This window comes from Sesamum indicum, linkage group LG8, assembly GCF_026168435.1.
Source record: "Sesamum indicum cultivar Baizhima isolate 11 linkage group LG8, ASM2616843v1, whole genome shotgun sequence".
In the NCBI taxonomy this organism is placed as follows: domain Eukaryota; kingdom Viridiplantae; phylum Streptophyta; class Magnoliopsida; order Lamiales; family Pedaliaceae; genus Sesamum; species Sesamum indicum.
The window spans coordinates 29,393,092-29,409,315 of NC_142664.1; the positions used below are offsets into that span (position 1 = coordinate 29,393,092).

At 34.9% G+C, this 16,224-nt stretch overlaps 1 protein-coding gene across 1 annotated transcript; it reads right to left on the reverse strand.

Annotated features, from left to right (window-relative positions):
• Window positions 1–2,187: 2,187 nt before the first annotated feature.
• On the reverse strand, window positions 2,188–15,257 carry LOC105169369 (exocyst complex component SEC10b). The gene is made up of 25 exons (XM_011089758.3): window positions 14,904–15,257; window positions 13,041–13,136; window positions 12,687–12,935; window positions 12,522–12,596; window positions 12,254–12,355; window positions 11,981–12,031; window positions 11,769–11,874; window positions 10,950–11,069; window positions 9,589–9,680; window positions 9,020–9,185; window positions 8,868–8,944; window positions 7,956–8,054; window positions 7,786–7,876; window positions 7,105–7,190; window positions 6,783–6,956; window positions 6,351–6,404; window positions 6,119–6,247; window positions 5,887–5,979; window positions 5,658–5,804; window positions 5,410–5,507; window positions 5,102–5,186; window positions 3,771–3,829; window positions 2,912–3,010; window positions 2,735–2,818; window positions 2,188–2,470 (listed from the first exon to the last, which is right to left on the reverse strand). Exons 2-25 carry the CDS (start codon window positions 13,134–13,136, stop codon window positions 2,398–2,400), a joined length of 2,505 nt encoding a protein of 834 aa, XP_011088060.1. The 5' UTR covers window positions 14,904–15,257; the 3' UTR covers window positions 2,188–2,397.
• Window positions 15,258–16,224: the final 967 nt, after the last annotated feature.

Consider the following 16,224-nt stretch of genomic DNA (forward strand, 5'->3'; position numbering starts at 1 on the left):
GTGCTAATGCTGCCTACTTAATTATGACTCATCCTTCACTAATCACCATTCCAATTTCTATTAATTTATAATTAAACCCCTCCCACTTACCTTTCCATCCTTTCAATCTAATGTTTAGGGCATGCAAAATGATCATAGTACTCCATCATCATAATGGCATCATGAGTTTATTACATATCACATTATCAACATAATTAATTAAAAAAATAATTAATTATATAATAAATGCAACCCACATTTGCTATGTTGCAACCAAAATTGATTTTCTTTTTGTCAATTAGAAAATGCTGGTTAGTTATAGTCTTCGAAAATTGTAGATTTTTGGGGTTTATTTGGTTGGATTTTTTGCAAAACATAAAAAAAAAAAAAAAAGAATCCCATAAAAGGAAAATTAGGCGCCGCCCCAATGAAATTATACTTACATTAGCTGTAAATTATTAGATTAACATATGATGGTCGATGATATCATATATAATTTGACGATTGATAGCTTATATAAGTACAAATTCAAATGACCAATTGGCATCACTAGCCTTGTAGTAGAGAAAGTTGTGATGATGAGGGCTTTGTTTTCACATGAAATAAGGACAACATAAATAAGTGATTTAGGATGAAACAAAGGCCCCAAGCTCATTGGATTGGATAAAGCTGGCGAAATAAATGCAGCTGAAAACAACAATAAGATTGGCAAATTAAACCTAAGATTTACAATAAATTAAGAAAACATGTCTTCGTCGATGTTAAATATATATATATATAGAGAGAGAGAGAGAGAGAGTCATAAGCTGGCATCTTAATCCGATCCATGGTGTCTTTGTGCATCTGATGTGGACCACAACATGAATCCAAAGACAACTGAACTGTTTTCTGCATATTCCAATTCTCAATTAATGATTTAATTAAAAGAGCCCATTATATATATAACAAGTGTTTAAATTATTAGTGATACGAACATACGTAACTCTTTTTGTAATAATGGATTTTGATCTCCAAATATTTATGACTGGCCCACTTCTGAGTAACTTTGAGCTGGTCTACACAAATATATATATATATATACGTGTGTGTATATATGTGTGTGTGTGTGTTTATTTATGTTTAATATCCATAATGTATGTGTTGATTAGCTAAGAATTTGGGGAGGGTAGAGGCAGTGTTTGGGGTGATGCATGCCTTACATGATATTTGTCCTTCCAAGGAACAGAGAGGCATTTGATGTTTTACACTCTCGAGAGAGCAGCAAAACAACAATTTTTAATTATATTTTTCTTGGAATTATTAGCTTTTAAGTTAAACTAATCAAATTATGAAAGGTTTTGCAAGATGACGTATTGATGGGCTTGGCTTTACTTGTATAACATTATTCAAATTAAAATTCTTTGCTAGATTAGATAGGTTTCATTAATTTTATTGATAAGTTTTTGGTCCATGATGTCATCTATTTGTTATGGGGATTTAATTACAAAAAGTGTCCCATATATTGATCATAAAACATAGATTACAGGGAAAGGAGTAATGATGATGAGACCAGGTTGAAATGGTTTAATTTAGACAAGATCATCCAACAATCCTCGAAAAACATGATCATTATTCTAAGAGGAGTTATATGCCTGCAGAAGATATATATAAAATTTAATTACGTCCTTATAATGATTTATTATATGATGATGAAAATATACATCGCAAGGTGTTTGGATATGCGGAGGAATGGTGAGGGAAATAAGTAAAAATATTTGGGTGACGGATGTTTCAAAGTTTGGAGTTCCAATGGATAAACCTCTTTTGCTGTTCTCTATTCGTCTCTTTCAAAAGTTATGACACAGCACAAATTAAGGGAATTTGGAATTGGCCATCTTATCCATATTCCTCATATATAGTATTAAATAGACCATTCCGTTCCACCTTTCCACACATTTCTTTACTCTAAACAATTGTCTGACCTACTTTCTAATTGGGGAAAGTTTTTATTAATTCCCACGCCCATCCACACCCAACCCCACCCCACCCCCGCTACCAACCACCTTCTGCATATTCTTTAGGCACTGTGTCTTTGAATGTGTTAATGCTTTTTACTTGGATGTATTTTCCAGGTTTGAAGCAGGCTTAACTGTCCGTATTCTGGGCATTTGAGTAAAACCAAACTCTGGAGAAAACCTAAGAAATGTCGTAATAGATACAACCCTGAGATTAGCAAAACTTGGGAATTAGACTTTGGTCAAGATTCAAGTGTGTGAAAAAAATAATCACCGTGTCCCTGAATGAAGTAACCAGATGCAGCACGCAGGGCTGTTTTGTTCACTAACAAATTTCAGTTCGCGTATCCTGCAAGAGGATAGCAGTTGCATTCATCAACTGTCACACCTCCTATTTCAAATGTGCAAGTGATTTCTGCATTAATTAGCTAGGCCACAAGGAGCTGAGTTTAGATGCCAGTTTTGCACTCTTGTAGTCGTCTCTGAGCTGAATAAACCTGAATTTGCAACCAGTTCAAGTTTAATTTTCATCCCCCAAAATCAGCAAATATTATAAAAGTGCCAAAAATGCATGAATGCGGAATGTGGCCATTCAGTCACAGTATTTATGAGAAAGTTTTCACAAATTTTTGCAGTAACTGGACAGAATTCTGGCAATCTCCATCCGAAAAGCATAAAAGAACTTACACAAGCACACAAATGCTGTGAACCAAGACATAATTAAGCTATGTTTAGTAGAGAAGAATAGACAATAGCCAGACCTTTGTGCATCTTTCCGGATACTTGGGGTTCCCTCAAACAGACTTGACAGACTCTCAGGAGCAACAATAAAGACATTGGCCATGCTGTAGAGAAATTATGCCCATGGATCAAGATCGCTTCCTTTTTTCTTTGTTGGATAAAGAAAGATTGAAAATTTACCAAAAAAATATACTCACATGCCCAGCAACTCAAACTTCTCATCTAATGTGGGAGCATTGAAACGACGAACAAATTCCCCATATTCTGTTATATCACGCTTAAGGCGCAGCCCTCCACTGCAGAAGTTACATTGTAAAAAGACAGTTAAGAATATAAGCAGAGAAACTCAAAAAGGAAAGACGAAAAAGAATGAGAGGTGAAGTTAATTTCTACAAGTTTGATAGGGGCCCCCGAGATTCCCAAGGACAAAGGACAGTCAGAATTTTACTGTAATATTTCCATCCCATTCTATTGATTGATAAATATATTCTAGAGAGCATGATGGTTCGAATAGAAACCAACAAACCTTGGTAAGTTGTAGTTAACACTCGTAGTCAGAAATAAGAGCCCACTTCAGTCCTAAAAGTTGGCTTTCAAACTGAGTATAGGCTTTGCACAAGTGATTTTAAAGGAAACTCTCTATTTCGATAGAGGAAAATTACATTATAACTTAGACATCAACGAACACAGAAGTTGATCAGCAAATGATAGAACACAAGAATTGCAAATCCAATCACTTGGTCATTTATATGCTTTCAGAACTAAATACATGTAAAGAGGTAAATTGGAGCTACGGATTGAACATGACGGAAAAGTTAATGAATAAAAGTGATGCTCCAAAATTCATTGCCAAGGAGTCATGAAGGGCGCATCATTAAACATGTGCATTACCACCAGAGATGCAGCTCTGTTGAAAGTGAACATCATTAAGCATGTACATTACCATCAGATATGCTCCAAAATTCATTGGCCAGGAGTCATGAAGACCACATCATTAAACATATACATTACCACCAGAGACGCATGTTACCAATGAAAACATAGATCAAGAAATACCTCGGGTTGAAAGTGAACTTCTGCCAATGATTCACCAGCCCCTTGTGGAAGCGATTCCCCTGTAACAATCAACCCATAATTACAGTTCAATCCCATTATAATACCACTGCAGAATGTCCAAGAGTACCGTATTTATGATTCAGTCACTGACCTTTGGCTAAAACATCAAATGGTAAATAAAGCTCCCACTATAACCAACTCAAGACGCTGGTCAACATCAATCTACAGTTTCACCTCACAATTCATGAAAGAGAGAACCTTCGCTTTGATCCATAGGTTATGGTTTAAAGTTAAAAAAATAGAAAATTTATACAAATATGTTTTCTTGTCTAAATGTTTCATAGTTTTCAATTACGAAGCTTATAGAAATTGACTATATCTTAACATTGTCAAGACAAAGAACATTCCTGTAAAATCAAGCTAAAGTTGTTTTCTTATAATTAAAAAGCATGTTGTTTAAAAATTGTGGTTCATAATAGATATAGTTATTCCTATTAAAATGTATCCTTCAGGTTTTGATATATTTCATTCTACTTTTTTTTTGTTTACTCACTTTGATTTTGCTAGTAGTCAAATATTTCAGGTAAAGAAATGCTGTCTCACTTCTTCATTGACTCCTTGAGACAGGTGATATTGGATTCTAATAATCTCTCTGTTTACCAGTTGATGCCTTTGTTTCCAATTGCTCACAATATTCTCAGTAAGTCATTTTCCATCATCTTCTTAACTCCTTCAGAGCCAGTGTTACCTTGAAATTTCCTATTTCTTTCCTATCAGCTCTGTGGAGCATTGCTCGCAAGGGAACCCCAGATGGTCACGCACACATAATCCTTAGACACAAAACTCACACCATGCAAAAACCATGATCAAGTAGATGCATGCAGATATGAATATAGAAAACACATTATGAATAAACTTATAGATGCAATATGCAAGTACAGCAAATACAGGGAGAAACGCTTAGACCCACGTGTCATATATTCCACGTTGAATCCCCCTTATGTTGCAGGATTTATTATAAACTGATTGTACAAAAGCTTGCTTCAACTGAGACCGTTTACAGAACATTTAGTTTTAGTTATGATTTTTATTAGGTGCAAAGTTATGATTCGTAAAATCAATTTATGGACCTACTTCTGTTAATGTACATAAAGTAAACATTTTTCTGAAGAATGGCAAAAGCAATTATTGCTGTAATTATGTCACAGCTAATTGTTTCAACAAAAAAGTTAGACATGTCAAAGTTAAGTAAGAAAAATTCAACACATTATAACTTCCTCGAAGCCATGGGAGCTATCAGAAGATAAATGCTTAAGAGGAAATCTCCATACCAGTTCAGTGAGGAATGCTTGTTTGTTAAGACCTTCAAGAGATGTGAAAGCAGCCTCAAGCACCCGGGAAAGATAAGCAACGACCCTGACATTTGAAAGAGAAGTAAGCACTACAATATTATACAAGAACCTCATATTTGGCATCTCTGAGAATATGATAATGGAATATGAAGACATCCAGTATGGGTATCTAGAAGCTATCAAATGATAAATTCACAAAACATGCCACCAAAAGAACATTTCTGATTAATTTTACAGGTAACAAGTTTCAAACTGAATTCCGAAGACTCAAATGACGCAAATTCAACCTAGTGCAGGCATTTGTGGGTCGGTGATCAGGAACAAAGCCATCATCAGGTGATCGATAATCTGTGGCTTTTTGCTCAGCTGATAGCAGGCGCTCAACCTTCAAGAAATTCAAGGATCTATTACTCAAATCCAAGGAGTTGGAAAAGAGGCTTGAGAAAGATGTCAAATTTTCCAATAAAATTGGTGCAATCAACCACCAAATTCGTAACTAAACAAAGAGTTGACTTCAGAAAGAACTTCAACATACCTCAGCCATCACTGTTTCAATGCACTGCTGAAGCCCCTTGTAAGCAGTAGCTTCTGCTCTGGACATTGCGGTTGACATTTCTTCACAGGAAGCAGCATGTGCACCATCCACAGGTAGCAACAAGCGGGAAATAGAGTTGGCAAAGTACTGCAGGGCATGAGTTTATTCTTAATGAAGTTTATCACACAATAAACATCAAACACATATAACTAAAAGCAAATTAACATACTTGCTGAATAATAGCCACACTACTTCCACACCGCTGTACCGCAACCATAAAAGACCTGAAACTGCTTTCCCCAGCTGCAGCAGCAGCTTCTGCCTATATATTACCAATTAAAGTCTCATATAAAACAGTTTATGGCCGACCTATCAACAAAGAAGTTTATAGAGCTTAATTTTCTCTAGCTTACTGCAACAAATAAAAATACCCAAAAAAGTTAAAATGATCAAGTGATTACTGCAGAAGCAGCTGCAGCAGCTACTCTTCGACTGACGCTAGTTCCCAGAAGAAACCGTTCCCTTAACGCTGCTGCTTCAGTCAGACTGTCCCGGGCTCTTTCAAGGCCTTCTGTTATATATTGACAGACCTGAAGAAGGAAAGGAGATAGGAGATGGGACCAAAAAATAGTTATTTGTTGCACATACAAGAAAAAGAAATATCAAAATACAGAAAGAGACCGATGAACTCACCTGGTCCAAAAGGCAAGTGAAAACAACCCGTACCTTGGCTGCAAGGGTAGCAGGCTGCATGATAGCAAGAAAGTAATATGTAAGGTATTAACACATGCTATGAAGTGATATCAATATTCATGTGATTACTTCTAGATAAACTCTATGTTATTCCCCCCCACCCCCCACCCCTCCCCAAAAAAAACAGAAAAAGGAAAAGTCCCACCCAGAGGCCACAGAAGCATAACATTTGAAGATGATGAATGGCAAATATGATACCCAAGAGTCCTGCATCTCAATCAAATGTGTATAATCTGGTTTGAAAATTTTATTGTGTTCCTATCCAACCTGAATTGATTGGTAGAACTCAAGGATACTTTCCACCAATTCTCACTCAGAAATGTCATGGTATAATCATTTACTTCAGAAAAACAAACACATTAATCAGGATACCTGTGATGAAAACAAAGAACATCTGGATATGGCTTCTTCGTTCCAACGTACAAACTCGGTCACCACACTTACGGATATTTGCTGTTGAGAAGATGCTATGGAAGCTCCCTTTGATCGCCCAATTGTCCCTGATGATTCAGAGGCTTGCTGGTTTTCAGCACGCAGTTCCTCCATCTGTATGATTCATGCAAATATTTTATTTGGAAAGAATTCATGAAGCGAGCATATTATTTGTTGTAGCAGCTGCCAGGTCAGGAAGCAGCTCTTTATTTGAAAGAACATGAGAAGGGTAAAAATGAAGATAAATAGTTTTCTGGCACACCTTTGCTTTATAGAGTTGCTTAAGTGAAGCCTGTTCATACTCTATGTATACATCTTTGTAGGGAAGAAATAAAGCCTCCGTTAAGCCTGTATAAAGAAATAAAACAAGTAAAGATATATGTTTATAGACCAATTCTGTAAAAAGCACAAAGTGCCATTCAGCATAAAGCAATAATATTCCAGAAAGAGCTGAGCCTTGTGAAGCCACACGATCAAAAAGATGCCAGCCCACTGTCAACAGTTTTGATTAGAGGTCTCCTTGACTTGGATTTTTTCTTATATTTTCTGGTTTTATGGGAAAAAGAATAGACAAGTGTCCTTTAGTTTCTTTCTTTATTTACATGGAAATATCTCTTCAGTATCTTGTCTCCAATCCTATCCAGGTTGATTCTTGAAGAGACTAATTTTGTACCGATTGACGGGTTGCTTAGTGAGCTCTTTCCCTAGCTTTGTACAACCAAGCAGACAAATAAATCTTCTTCTGTATCATCAGGAGAATTAAATTCATTTTGTGTTGAAGAACATACCCAAGACAAATTAAATCATCTTCTGCATCAACTAGGAGAATCAATTTATTTTGTGTTAACGCATATTGAAGAAGGTACCATGCCACAGCAAAAATAATACTTCAGACGGAAAGCCATCTGACTTGAAGAAATATGAACAAGTTCACAATTTTTACCTTCAACATCCAAGTCACCGCACCCAATGGCACTTAAATCTCTAGCAAGGTCCAGTGTCTTCTCATATGCCACTGCTAGCATTCTAAGGAACTGAGGGTATTGTGTAAAAGAACTATTAGTAATTTTAATGAATACATAATTGCATTTACTAGCCACAAATAGAACTCACTAATATAAGTCCGCCTTCTTCCATGGGAGGTGGATGAGCAAGAGATGGATTCACCAGTAGCCTCTCAAGAAGTTTTGGAACTCGGTCTTCCATCACGCGCTGCATACCAAAAAAATCTCAAAATCACTATATCAGAACATAACAATGCAAAAGCAATAAAGTGTTCTCTCTGGGTACGTATAATAGAAGAAACAAGGGTAATCTTACTTAATTTGATGCTGTTTCATTTTGGAAGAATTGGATGGACTCAGTCATTTTAATAACATTAAGTATTATTATCGAGTTGCTTAATTTTCCATATTAGTAAGTGTTCTATTACTTCAGCTATAAGAGAAGCAATTGAATAATTGAAAGTGTGGTCAGGTAACTTTCCTAATCCAAAATGCACGATTGCAGTATTTTAATACTTTCCCAGTTGAAATTGCTTTTGTTTTTTTTTTCAGAATATTGCTTTCTCAGAACTTAAAGGTCATAGTTGGGATCAGGCAGTAATCAATTTTAGGTGAAACAATTATTCAGAAAAGAGTTTATAACCTTTTCTTGTGCAAGTAGAAATGGGGATTCAGGAGTTAACAAATTGAAGCCTCAATGTCATGCAGAAAATATTGGTGCCAAACCCATTTGGTTCGTCCAAAAGAAATTACTAGGACTTAGAGAGATTCATAGGTGTTTCTCTAGAGTATTGAGATTCCAGGGTTGTTTTCTTGTTAGATCTTACTTTTAATCATCACTTTAATATCTAGTTTGTTAAATTTTCCAACATCAGTTTTTTCTGACGCACACTAATTACTCCACAGAAACATTTCAAAAGGAGCCTCCTCCAGCATCCCATTAAGACAATTATGTTAAAGTGACAGGAAACTATGAGAGCTCAGGACCAAATGGAATGCAACAATCAGTCCCAGGGAGTACCTGAATCAATATTGACATGACATCATTTGGGGAAGGAAATACTGCTGTTATTGTTGCTGACTCTTTCCGTACAGTATCTGCAAACCAGTTATACTAAATCAAAGGGACATTTCAATACCAACTCCCATCAGATGAAGTGCAGTTGTTCAAACCTGTAATGTCCTTGTATAATGAAGAGAGCCCATGGGCCACATTGCTAGGACTAGGCTGAGAACCAGGGTCACCAAGAACCATTTGGGCATCAGCATTCATGACCTCCAAATCAAACATTGGACGTAACCCCACATAGTGTTGCATAGCACTGGTACCCCTGTTAAACTGAATTGCAAAATTAATAGTGAAAAGGAGGAAATAGAATGTAAATTGGTAAATAACATTTTCTTATGATTTTTACTTCTATCACCAAAGAAAAGATTGAAGAGATTAAGCATATCTGAGGGAATGCTCGCCGAAACACAACCTATGTAAAGGCAACTATAGTAAGTTGGCAAAGTATGCCGCCTGCTCCAAAGAAGGGGAAATAAAGTCCACAAACAGAAATAAAATTGCCAGCAATAGAGGAACTATATCAAATGGCCTCATCTTTACAACTATTGAGTCCTAAAAGATGCTGCTGCTGTTTCTCCTCAGTCACAAATATTGTTGTATTTACTAAACATGAACCTTGGATACATGCAAACATCATGGCCAGAGATCTGCCAGTTAAAATCAAATACATTACTTGTGACAAAATCTTTGCGCATTCTGCCATTGTAGACAACTCCTTTCTTTGCGAGGCAGAATCAAATCTGGCCAACAATCTATTTTCCAGTTCTGCACACGCATATGAAGAAAAAGAACTGTCATTTTTTACTAAAGCAAACAATATCCAAAATAAGTAAAGACATGCAAGAAACAAGATTCATCCAGTTAAATTTGTTTGGGCAATGGACATTGTATTTCGAGCTTTTGATATTAAGTACTGGGCCTTAGATATGTAAACTTTTAATAGTGATTGCTTCAAAAAAAAACTCATAATAACATGAATTCTCAATCCAGAAGAAATACATTATCTGCCAGCCAAATAGAATTATGTAAGATAGTATTCCTAGGTCTTGGCTAAATAATGCGAACAAAACAACGTTTAAAACATGTAAGCACATGAAATAAACTAATTGGCACATCCTCGGGCATAACAGATGCAATTCTATGACCAAATATTGCTGCAGAATCTCGAGTTGTTTTAACATAATTCACTGGCTACCTTAAATGTGAAGTAATGAATAACTTGTCCATTCATGACAATTGAACTATGATGCTGAAATGTAACCTGCTGTGCAAGCCTCATCGACATCCCAGAAACTTCAGTTGATTTTGTCGAATTGATCAATATGGAATTTGTTGATTCCAAATACTGATGTAAATTTAATAAGGCTCTCTGTGGTAAAATTCAAAGTTATTATCTGTTCTGCTTATTTATTTAGACCTTATTACTACGAAAGAGGGTCTAGCTATGCTCTTAATTCTCAAGAATTAAAGATTTGAAACAGACAAATACAAGAGAAGTTTTTTGTCGGCAGCAAACAATACAAAGATCAACATCCTGTGATGGAACTTGAACCAGAAGATGAGATACCAGTATTCAAGAAAATTGTCATCAACTTAGCTACATTACAACATAAAGCAATCTTTTACATCCAGAAAATAACTATGAAGAGTCTTTATTACATTATTTACACACTGGGAGTTGTTTGAAGGATCATAGTAAACATACTTGTTTGCATTCTTAACTGGTAGATAACTGCCGAATCACTAGTCCCATACAACTACTATAGAGTAAACCTTACATCATTATGCAAGTTAGATGTAGACATGAATCAAGTTTCAGATAGAAAAAATGAGACTTGGCCATAGTTAGAATCAGTGTAATGAAAATTTTCTTTTTACGAAAGAAAATTTAGTTATATGTTAAAATATGTTGAGTACTTGGATTTGCATACAAGCATCCCAAAAAAAATCCATGTGAATGGCAGTGCAAATATTAGTTCTTCTGGTGTTTTACCATTAACTATGAAGTCAAGCAATAAATAAGGCATATCATACCATTGCAGTACTCTTGGAGGTTACCAACCGCAACTTCCAATCCTCTGCTGGCTGTTGCATTCCCCATAACTGATGATACAGCCATGCCTTTTCTTCCAATATCCTCCTCAGCAAATGATCCTAAACTTAACTTTGTTACCAAACTCTTCATGCTTTTGAAATCAAAGAAAGAAAGTCCTTAGCTTACAGCTCATTAAGAGGAGGCCAAATCCCAGTCCCTCTACAAGCTAAATTGTATCAATATCATATTCATTTGTAATAACACTTATTGTTAGCATATAAATATTTTCTTAAATATCTTTAGGTTCTGAACATATACCAGAAGTTTCCTAACTCACAAAAAATGACAAAAAATGTCATTCAAGAGGCAAATCAAGTTCACAAATTATTCAGTAACATTATCAATTCTAGACCTGTTTGGCATCTCAATTTTCTTTTATACACACCATCGCATGGACTTCAAGGCGGTCTGTTGACCCCCTTAACTAGATAAAAATAAATTTGTAGATCCAAAACATTTTAGATTATACATACAATTGATTTGCTATTGCCAAAAAAGGGGGGGGGAACAAAAATAAAATCAAACAGAAGTGTGGCAAATTGTAGAAGAGGGACAATAAAAGTGGCATATACTTGTAAGTTAAAACTTTACTATAAAGATAAAACAGTATTCGTACTCTAAGTATATAAAAATCACATGCAGAATTAGTTGGGCAACATTAATGACTCTGTCCTGTACCTTTTTCTAGTAACAACAGTAACTCGGTTACTAATTAAGACAAACAGTATGCACAACAATTACGAAAACGTTCATCTTACTCAATTTTTGTGCAATTGAAGCTGCCTCAGCTACCCGACTATCATCAGAAAATAGAGGTGAAAGTTCCATTAAGTCACCAGGACTGCTATTGAACTCCATCAAGTACTGCAGGATAAATCTATTTAATGCTATACAAGAGGCATTTTGTTCAGCTAATCATCACTCAGAGATAATTATAGGTAATTTTTTAACCTAATTATAAAAAGTTTACCTTAATAAGATCTATTGTCTGACTGGCAGTTTCTCGCTGGGCATCTGCACTCTGACAATAAAGCATTAGATAGATAAAATGTAAGATCTTAAATTAACCCATAGTTTGGCCAAGAAATGTATTAGCAGTGCTGTTGGCAAAGAAAGCATCAGCATGAAAGTGCAGATAGATTTACACAGTACAAACTGTTTTTATATCCAACAAACAATAGCAAAGGAATGAATCATAATAAACACAAGAATCTGGAAATTTTCAGCACGACCCAAGGTTTACCTGCAGATGGTCACCTATCTTAGCAGCAGTTTGACCAACACTTGATATGCGTGAATCCAACCTTGCAAAACTATCAAACAAGCCATCGACTCCTTTTTCCAGCTGCAGATCACCCACAGAACAAGAAACAAAAACTGTTAGCAGATTTATACTTGCACTCATAAATTGAAATAAGCAGAAAGATTTGATGATTATCACTCTACAACATGCACTCCACTATGTATTCAGCAGAAAATATGGAACATCTACATAGTCTCAGCTAACTAACCTCGGAAAGTGTCTTGCGGTGCTTAGAGTCTTGGGTGGCAACTTCATTCTTGAGATTGTTGAGTTTCTTATCAATCTTTTGGGAGGCATCAAGATTAGAAAGGTGATGAGGTGTTGTACTTGTACAATGCAAAAGAGAAAAAGCACCACAAAGCTGAAATTATACCTGCTTCCTAAGATCAATCAACTGTATAGATGAATTCTTAAACAAAGATAAAAGAGCATCTACTTCAGGAAACAGTGGGCTTGATATTCCTTGTGATGCTTTTCCAGCATCAGAGTGAGTTCGCACATGACCAGCTGGCATAGTATCATTCGCACCAAGTCCTTCGGATGTTTCTGTTTCTTCATCTAAATAAGATGGCAGCAGCTCATTAACTAAGTTGCCAAACAACGCATCGAATGAGAAGTCGCCCTACATTATACAAATAACCACATAGCATAATTAGCTACAAGGATAAAATTCATTTAGAGGCAATAACACACACATACACTCCAAAGCACTCTCTGCGGGCCTCACCTTAAAGTCATCAATATCAAGAACAAGTGGATGGGAGTCGGTCGATGGCGATTTAGAAATCCTACCAGTCCTCTGACCATCTTTAGTCTCTTTCATCTAAGTCAAGAAGCAAAAATGACAAGCCATGAAGTATAACGGGCATCAAAAACTAATAATGCAATCAAAATTGATTTGATCAAGTCAATTCTAGAAGATACCGAACTATAATTTTTGGAAGACCAAAATAGATGTGAATTCAACATCACCATGTAATGCCAACCAGATAAGTAGTAAGTTCCAAGCTTTAAGAGAATGGCTTCACATGACGAATATACTATTTAAACTGAAATTGTAAATTGACTCAATTAGTTCTAAATACTGCTCCATATTTTTAGTAAAACCAGTCATGCAGGGATGTTGAACAGAAAGTGAGCATTGTCCTGTTCTTCATTGCACAATTCAAAAAATTTCATCAACCCCATAGTATAACCTCCCCTGGAGTTTGAATTTATGAACTTGAGAGGAGATGGAAGTTAAAACAAATCTCCATGTGGCAATAAGATCAGAAATATGACAAGTAAATGAGGCAAGCTGAAAAATAACCATTGCATCCATGGAACCAAACCAACATAAGGACGTAAAGCAATAAATGTTTCTCATCAAACTCTAAAATATATTCAATAAATCCAATCCAAGTTGAACCGCCCAATGGTCTGCCAATAAACCATTGCATCCATGAAAACCAACCAACTTAAGGACGTAAACCAATAAATGTTTCTCACAAACTGTAAAATATATTCAATAAATCCATCCAAGTTGAACCACAAATGGTCTGTCATACTTCTTGCAATATATAATTACAATGAACTAAAAGCACATTGATGGGTCACTCCCTTCAGCATATTCCACCAGCAAACTAGATGACAACAAGAAATACAAAGAAAAAATATTTTAAATCTTCAGAGGTTACTTAACATCTATAGCATCCAAAATTCCAAATATGATCTTGATTATGGAAAATTCACTTAAGGGAAGGACACAATAACAGCAAGAGATCAACTAGACTTTGCACGCACACACACAGGGAACAGCAGTTGCATTCAATCCACAACGTAATAATACCCGATATATTTGCCTCAACAGCAGACAGATACATTGGCCCCCTAGGAAAGTGTTTTAGCCCATCACTTAAAAATGAAAATGCAGAAACATATATGAAAGGCAATGTAACTTTTTCCTTTTCTACCTTAACTTCTTCTAATTTTTTGTAGAAAATCTAAGGAAGAATTTCTGCTGCAATTACATACTGTAACTTTTCCCCATAAATTTGCCCATTCTGGCTACATTAAATAATTTGTTGCCAGACATGATCCAGGACAACCCAATAAATCGTGTTTCACTTGCAATTGTACTTGATTAGTTACTGGTTGCTTCCTTTGGGATATGCATCACTCGCATACAAAACTCTACATCCTTCCGCCAGTGATTGCTTCAGTTTGTCAAATCTGAGTATGGACTAGAATTTCCTCATCAATGTGAACACAAATAAATTATAAAAACGGATTACAGAATTCCCTATTCCAATTCCGAATCATAAATGAATATGCATTGCTAATCACAAAAGCTTGTAATAAGAGAATTACGTAACCCAGCATTATAAAAAAACAGAGAGAGAGAGAGAGAAAGAAAACGGTTATTCCATAAAAACCACCAAAGCCCTACACTCATCCAACGGAAACCATTAATTTAATAGCAAAAATGGACAGCATTTAATCCAGATAAAACGTGAATTAATATTCGAAGTTATGAACTACAGGATTCCCAATTTGGCAGACAACTCCCCATCAAAGCCAAACAAAAATCCATCAAATAAACCAAAATTACCTCGAAGTCCAATAATGCGGGTGTAGAAAACGGCGGGGCTACTGAATGCCTTATACGATAGTGAAAGAGAACCTTCTTAAAGATCCCAAGATTCAAGGGTACATATATATGTATATACGATACTGAAAATCCGGATCAAACAATAACGAATTTAACGAAGAGAAACAAAATACAAAGTAAATTTACAACGATAGCAATTTCTTTAATGCAACGGAAACAAATTTTGATTCGTCAAAATTTGTGTTAGAATTACGAGATTGGAGTGTGATGAAGGTCTTTTACTGCCCCTTAGGTAACTGTTACGCATGAACAGAGAACCAGTTTTTTTAACCGAGGTTGAAATACATCTGTAAACGTAATTATTACTGCTGGGTGCTGCCTTCTGCGTGTGAAAGACCTTATGGCCCTTAAATTTATGAAATTTACTTGTTTGTAAAGGAGTAATTGATGAATCGGATAATTATATTTTGTCATCTGAATTATTAATTATTTTTATATTTTAGTATTTTATTTTTCTATGTCGATTATTATTTTAATTTTATAAAATTTTATATTTTATCATTTATAACTGTTTTTTTTTTCAAAAGACATCATATGCAATGCACATATAATATTTAATAGTTATGTGATGTGATATTTTTTATATATGCACAATATGTGATATTTTTTTAATATAAAAAAATGATCACATATGGCAAAAGATAATAAGTTGATACAAAAAAATATCCTTATAAATTATAGTTTTATTTATTTTTTTAAATTTTGTGATTTTTTTATGATCTAAGTGAATATTTATTTTACTATTTTTTCAAAATTTTTCATCCATATCATCCATTTTTTATAATTTTTTTATTTTAAAAAAAAATTATAATAAGAGTAAAATTGACAATTCTCAACTTCTATTCAAGGATTACAAAATTTCATAAGGCATCAATATAGTATTTATAATTTTTCAAATAACGAAAGGATATTCTTAATTATGTCCACTAATTTTGTTCACGGTCTAATTTATCACATGTGGCACTAAAGAATAACTTGGCACTTGAAGTGGATATATTTTTATATCTTCTCTCCCACATAAATACTTAATAAAATGTGATAATTATCATTGTTAGTAGAGTAGAGCCAAGTTAATAAACTAAATTCTTTTTTTCCCTTTTTATTATATCACGGTATATATATACACACACATAGAAAAAGGAATTTTAGCTGATTTGGTGATACATAGCATACAGAAATTGAGCATTCGTACATTCAAACTAACCCCTTTCTTGAGAGCGTTTGTATCTAATTATTGTTAGTCGTTAGAGCAGCAGCAGTC

Bases quoted from the DNA above. Each gene is read 5' to 3' on its own strand.
- LOC105169369 (XM_011089758.3), bottom strand. From the start codon at position 13,136: ATGAAAGAGACTAAAGATGGTCAGAGGACTGGTAGGATTTCTAAATCG. The intron at 11,875-11,980 runs GTAAACTTTTTA...TTTATCCTGCAG, and splicing joins AGACAATAGATCTTATTAAG to TACTTGATGGAGTTCAATAG. The intron at 6,957-7,104 runs GTGTGCCAGAAA...TGAATCATACAG, and splicing joins AGCAACTCTATAAAGCAAAG to ATGGAGGAACTGCGTGCTGA.